Here is a 6882-nt window from a genome sequence, read left to right as displayed (position 1 = left end):
GTAACAGAAAGTAGTGAAGTTTGCAAATAAGAAGAAGAGTTGTCCTAACATAGTCATCACAGCCACACGTCCATACCTTGAAGGCTCGGCCGGCATCCTCCGGAAGCTTCAAAAAAAAAAGCTGTTTCCCAACAAACCTCTCCCAGCTGAACCCTGACACGCCAAGGCTCAGGCGGAGGACACAGAGCCGAGGGAAGCGTTAGCAAATGCCAGAGAATCTCCCCAGCAATCCCAAGTGATCAATTCCTTTGGATTTTTTTTCACACATCTCTGGGGTACAGACCGGTCCCAGCAGCATGGGGGAAGGGGGCGAGGGGAACGGTGGCCAGGGTAGAATTGGAGAGCAAGCTGAGAAGGCAAGGGACAAGTTCTAGGCAAGAGGATTATGTTCCATTTGCTACTATTACCAGACTTCCAGGAGGAAAGACCTCGATCTGAGCATAAAATTCATACCCTGAAGTGGATAAGACTCGAAAAGCCGCATTTGAGGAGGTTAACCTTGACTGGTTGGAGTTAAAGGGGGGGTTGGGGGGAGGCAAATATTTCTGTTTGTACCCTCCGGCTCTTCCCAGCACCGGCTGTCAATCGCGACGCTTGTTATCCTCACAAGGCTTCAGTTTGTTTGCCTGATCTCAGCAAGGTTTTCTTCCACAAGTAGAACTATAATTGCTATAATTCTACTGTATCATTTGGATCATTGCAGTATTGTTGTTTTCTCTCCCTCTTTCTCTCCTCCTAACACTGCAATAACGCGCTCCAGTGTTAAATTAGCAGGTTGCGGAAGACCATAAATGAATGAAAGTTTGTTAAAAAAAAAAGAAGAAGAAGAAGAAAAGAAATAAATAAAACAGCAAAATGACTTGGCAAAGGGGCTATCACATCACAGAGAATCCTTGCGTGTAATCAGGACTTATTGTCTTCCCTTCCAATGGCTTCCAAATTGGTCGCTAGACTCCAATGAAGTTTATTTCTATTGTTTAAATATATGTTTTGAAGGGGTTGAACATAATTTAAGGGGACCTGAGCCATCCGGTGCGACTGGAAGCCCATTATAGCTTTATTTATCTATGTGTATATTGCACAATAAATTAAAACATCTCAAATGAAAAGTGTGTGAGGTTAACTCTCCTCTAAACATTTCCCCCTGGATAATGACATCTAACTGCCACCCCTTTATCCCACATTCCTTGCAAATATAATTTTGAAACTACCATGTAGAATCAACGGTCTTGCCACAGTAAAGAAAGGGGTTTCTGCCATTCACCTCCTGTAGGTAATTATTATTTCCGGTTCTGAGAAGAAGCCTCATTTTTTCCCACTGTAAACAACAGTTTTAAATGCTTCTGACCCTCACTTTCAGCCATTATTGTCATATTTTTATTTTACTGATAGATTTTTAAAGCAGAGAAACAGAAAAACACTGTTTTCTAAGAGACCAGGGAAAACAAAACCAACAATTGCAGACTTCCAAGATTAGGAGAGTCCAGGCATTATGTGTAACAATGTACAAACAAGAAGAATATTCGCACCTGAAAAAAATGACTTTTCACTAGTGAGTAAAAGAGAGTGAAAAAAGAGAAGTGACATTTTGCTGGCAGAATAAATATTAAATTGTGCTAAAGTGTAAATTCTTTTATACAGAGTCCTATAATCCAGTTCTTAAAAGTCCACCTACTCAGTACACTAAATTTGTCCTAGGTATTAGAGGCATCATTCTGTTTCCTAAAATGATATGGGATCTCTCTGTCTCTCTCTGTGTCTGTCTGGCTGTCTGTCTGTCTGTCTGTCTGTCTGTCTGTCTCTCTCTCTCTCTCTCTCTCTCTCTCTCTCACACACACACACACACACAGAGAGAGAATCATCTTAAACCCAATTCTGACTAGACTGTGGAGAGACCAGTAGACTCTAGCTCCCCATCCAGTACCTGAGAAAAGTTTTCTGTCATTAAAATTTTAATCTGAGGAGAATTGGAAGTGAGTTGTAGATTGTGAAGTTGGATGTTGGATTCTGACAAATCTCTGAGCTGCTGGGTGGAGAGAGCGAGGTCAGGTTTTTCTCAAGCTGAGAGGATCCGCTTTCTTCTAAGAACAACCTCGTGTGGGAAAGATTGATTGAAAATACCAAGAAGAAGTAACAGAACAGAATAAATAAACCCAGTGTTTTCACACAGGCCTCCCAAAGACACACTTTATAATCCATTAATAGAATTAGATTTAATTCCAGGGATTATTAAGTCAGAATCCGAAATTCTAAGTTAACCTCCCCCCTTTTACAGTGGATGATTAAAATTAGAATACACCCCAGCAGAAAGTCCGACTTCTTTTAAAAGAACAGCTGCAGCCGGGGGGAGGAGGGGGATGGAGGCGACGAAGTCTTTCACCAAGAGACTTGAAACCCCGTTGGACTCTCGGAAATGATTTGTGCGTTTGGGTCTCTTTTTGTTTCACACGATCTCTCTTGGGCTCATTTTCAAACTCCCTGCGCGTCGAGGAACCGACTCTGAAGTCTTAGAGCCACTCGGCAGCCGGGTCTTGTGGATTTCCGACGCGGGGCTCTCTGGGGAGGGAAAAGTGCCTGTCTCGCCCAGCCACCAGCCGCCCGGACGCCAGGGAGGGTCGGGGGTCCGAAGCTGAGTGGATAACCACGGGTCTTTAAGACGGCTGTTCAGAGACCAGCACGCCCGGAACCGGGGCTTCTGAGCAGCAGCGGTGGGGGTGGGAGTGGGAAGTTTTTCTGCCAACACGTTGTAAGTTTAAATCTGAATAGAACAGTTTTTTTAAAAGAGGGGGGGAGGGATGATAAAAGAGGAACCCAGGAGAGCCAAGAGACCACCCCTAAGTACTTTGGAACAGCCAAGAAGGCTTACTGAAAACCCCAAAGTCACGTAGGCTCCGGAGCTCTCCGCTGCTCCCCGCTCTCCAAGTGTAGGAGAAAAGCGGGAGCATCTAACACCCAGACAGACAGGGAGACACGGAAGGGTGCAAGAAAGTCCCTTTTCGTCCAGCCTTCAATAGTAGTAGTGGAGCATTAGGATTAACCGTATTAATGGGCTTGTTCCCAACCCTTCACCCCCCTCCCCTCAAGTTGTCTTGAGTGCTCCTGCCAAACCAGCCTGATCTGTCTGCCACCCACCCACTAGCACCCAAGAGTTATGCAGATGTTTATGGCTAGAAAAAAAAATCCCAGCTATGCATCCTTGCATTTTTAAATACTGACTGTAAGTGATTCAAGTATAATCCTTTGTAAAACGCTTTTCTCTCTGACACATTTGAAGGGGCTGAGAGAGGAAAACCTGGCGTGGATTCCTCTTTCCTGACCCCTCTCCCACCCACCACCCTCATCCCCACCCAGCCAGCATTCAAGGTCCTAGCTGGCTCTGGGCCCTGAATTCAGGCAAGGAGGGGCTCCGTGCTGGCCCCTTGTCTAGGTTCAACCCAACTTCAGGGAAAGTGGGGTCTTAGTTCTCAGCTTGGGATATGCAGGGCGCTGCGTGGAAAGAAAACTCGCTCTTGCCAAGGCTTACCTCTCTCACCTTTGCAAATGGGAGCCATCACGAGAATGCAAACTATTAGGCGTCTAGATTTGGTGGAAGCTAAATCTTGGTTCCTTTCACTCAACGAGATCAGAGCTGCCCCCCCCCCGTGCCAGGCCACCCTGCCCCGCGGGTTCGACTCCCTACGCGCTATTCAAAGGTCAACTGCCTCCTGGTTCCTGTGGCTGGGGACGTATGTAGAGGAGTGAGGAGTGTGTGGGAGAAAAAGGATTCCCCCTAAATCTGGGCTCAGTGGCCCCCCTCCTCGCCATCTTACACGACCCGCGTCCCTTCCCTCCGGGTGAGCGCCCCAGGGAAGGCCATGAGCCGTAGACAGAGCTTTGTCTCCAGTGGATCTTTTCTCATCCCGGCGTTAAAAAAAAAAAAAAAGACAATGAGTTGCGGGAGACATTGTTAAGCAGGAGTTCAAAGCAACAACGGGCCAGTTGTGGGTGAAGATCCACAGCGCGAGGCACTGGGCCACGAGAGAAAGGCAGCGCTCGCGTGTCTGCTGCGGGAGGCCCACCGCCCAGCCGACCTAGGGACGACAGCGAATGATCACCGCTGAGGTCCACGTCCTGTCCTGGGATCCCCGCGTCCGCTTTGGAAAACACAAACGCCAACTCTGCTCGGAACTTGAGCCTCAAACCTCCGCCTGTGAGGAGCGAGGTTCTCAGGGCTTTGGGGAAAGGGCGCCTGACTCCTAGGTGGCACTCACAGGCCTGGGATCCGCACATGCCAGGGCTACTTCTGAGAGTTAAAGGAAGAACTATAGGAAAAGGATGGCATATTTGAAAAGTTGCTAGGGGTTTTTTTTTGGGGGGGGGGAGAATAGAGAGAAAGAAAGAAAAGGAACATTGGTTCTGGTGCTTGCTCGCTGCTACCTCCCCCACCCCCCTGCACATTCTGCCGGCTCCTCTGAAATCCAGTCCTGGCTTTGCGCCGCGCCCACAGACGGACTCAGCCCGGCCTCTGGCGAGAGCCAATCAAAAAGCGCTTCTCAGCACGTGGAGGAGAGAGACTCAAGAGCTCCGCGCCCGCGGCTCACTACACTTGTTACCGCTTGTCCTGGGAGCGCAGAGGGCGAGCTCGGGCTGCGAGCAGGGCGGGAGCCGGGAGCCGGCAGCCGGCAACTCGGAGAGACAGAGAGGCATACAGATCGCACTAATATCTGTTATAACCAGCCATCTAACCCCACCCCAAACACACACCCATCCATCCCACCCGCCTGGAGAGGCAGGCAGCGGTCCGCTCTCTGAGCCCAGGGAAAAAGCCCCAACCATGAGCAATCAGTACCAGGAGGAGGGCTGCTCCGAGAGGCCCGAATGCAAAAGTAAATCTCCAACTTTGCTTTCCTCTTACTGCATCGACAGCATTCTGGGCCGGAGAAGCCCGTGCAAAATGCGGCTGCTGGGAGCAGCGCAGAGCTTGCCCGCCCCGCTGGCCAGCCGCGCTGACCAGGAAAAGGCCATGCAAGGTAAGGTGGCTGCCCGTTAAGCACCTGCAAAGGGTGCTGGGCACTGGTTTAAATGTTTGATGTTCGGGGGGCCAGGGGCCTTGGGATTGTCAACTTGGAGACCCCCCCTCAAAAAAAAAAGGCGAGATAACTCTGAGGCCTGCCGCCTCAAAGAGCGACGAGAGAGATAGGGGGTGTCTCTCCTTCCCTGTGTACTTCCCGAACGAGCGGAGGGCGAGCTTGGCTTTGGGGGACCCTTAGATTCTCAGTGTCGGTCATCAGGTAGTTTAAATACCCAGCTGGGTGGCTTTAGGTAGGCTTTCGCTGAGTAGGACTGGTAGTTTAGAAACAGCAGATCCCCGCTTAGACCTTTATAGCCGCAACTTAATGAAGGCAAGAACCCCAAAAGCTGATGAATGGGGGGGGGCTCTCCAGCCGGGGTGAGTGAGCTTTGGTTTTTCCCTTTGGAAGATTTCTTTATACGCGGTATTTTTTTAAAATATGCATTACTTAATGACCTTTTTAAGCCCAAGCTTTACAAAAAAACCCCCCACATTTCCCTTGTGATTTCCCCTTAAAATTGTATTTGAAAAATAGGAAATGTGTGGCTTCTGGGTGCTATCCCCCCCCCCCCGCTACATTCTTTTTTCCTAAAAGAATCAAGCCGTTGAGATGTTGGAAGCGGCTTCTTTTCTGAGATTTGAAAAATTCCAGAACAATGATCGTTTTGCCCCAAAGCTGTAAAACTCAAGTTTTGCTTTGAGCTGGGTGCAGAGGTGTCCCGAGGAAAAACACCTATTGCTTTCTTTAAAAAAAAATACAATGAAATAAAAATCTAAAAAGCAGCGGTCTAGCCGCAACCGTGGAATTCGACAGCTCCATGCTGGAGAGGGAACCCTTTAAAAGTAAATTGCTTCTTTCCTTTTCTATCGCTTTCTGTCTCCCTTTTTCTCTCTCCTTCTCTGTCTCTGGCTCAGACTCTGTCTCTCTCTTTAGCCTGCAGGCGCTTCCTAGAAGGGAAGGAGCGACCTGTGTCTGTTGCACCTCTGTCTTCCTGCTTTCCATTCCAGGCCTTCCCTAATACCTTTTGGCCAGGATGATTTCTCTTTGCATTTTTCTGTGCAAGAAGCCCCCAGCTCCTTCCCGCTTTGGGCTGCTGGGACGGGGCTGGGCGCCGGGACCACAGAGCCCGTTCGCCCCGCAGGGGTCGCCGCGGGACAGCGCCCCTGCGGCCAGCCGGGCCCCGGGCCGCGCTGGAGAGGGCAGAGGCCTCCCACAAAGTTTTTAGGGTAGTGGTGATTTGGTTTTTAAGTTGTTGAACGTTTTCAGTTTCAACTCTGCCCTGAAATGGGAAGGGATTGAAAAAAAAATGGGTGAAGGAAGAAGAGGGGGAAAAAAAAGAATGAAAGAAGGAAGGAGAGAGAGGAAGGGAAAACATACAGAAAGAGAAAAGGCTGGAAAGGGAAGACTGGGGAGGAGGGGAGAAGAGGGTGCAAAGAGGGGCAAGAGAAAGAAAAGAAGCAAAGAAAGCAGTGGGAAAGTGTGAACGGACCAGGAAGAGAAAGTAAAGAGGAAATAAAGAGCAGAGTGAAAAGGGCAAGGGACGCAGGAGGAAAAGAGGGGAAGGGGAACAAGAAGAAGAAGCAAAAACAAAAGCACAAAACAAGCAATCGTGGAAAAGTCGGATGTGGCGTTGAGGCCCAGGGAGGGGAGCGCAGCAGGCTGGGCCCTGGGCAGCGGTTCTGGCGGGCTGGCCCGCCGGGAGCCCGGCCGGCGCACTGATCGCTCCTTCTCCCTTGCTCGCAGGCTCCCCCAAAGGCAGCAGCGCCCCGTTTGAGGCCGAGCTGCACCTGCCGCCCAAGCTGCGGCGCCTGTACGGCCCCGGCGGGGGTCG

At 49.9% G+C, this 6882-nt stretch overlaps 1 protein-coding gene across 1 annotated transcript in view; it reads left to right on the top strand.

The window, feature by feature from the left end:
- Positions 1 to 4813: 4813 nt before the first annotated feature.
- Positions 4814 to 6882, top strand: part of Arx (aristaless related homeobox) — a 9281-nt gene continuing 7212 nt past the window's right edge. Inside the window, exons 1-2 of the mRNA XM_013026468.1 lie at positions 4814 to 5009; positions 6795 to 6878. Coding sequence (XP_012881922.1) covers positions 4814 to 5009; positions 6795 to 6878 — 280 coding nt within the window. The remainder of the gene's footprint in view (positions 5010 to 6794; positions 6879 to 6882) is intronic.

This window comes from Dipodomys ordii, unplaced genomic scaffold (assembly GCF_000151885.1).
Source record: "Dipodomys ordii isolate 6190 unplaced genomic scaffold, Dord_2.0 Scaffold94, whole genome shotgun sequence".
Lineage (NCBI taxonomy): Eukaryota > Metazoa > Chordata > Mammalia > Rodentia > Heteromyidae > Dipodomys > Dipodomys ordii.
The sequence above is the reverse complement of the archived record's forward strand: the minus strand, read 5'-3'. Positions and strand labels throughout refer to the sequence as shown.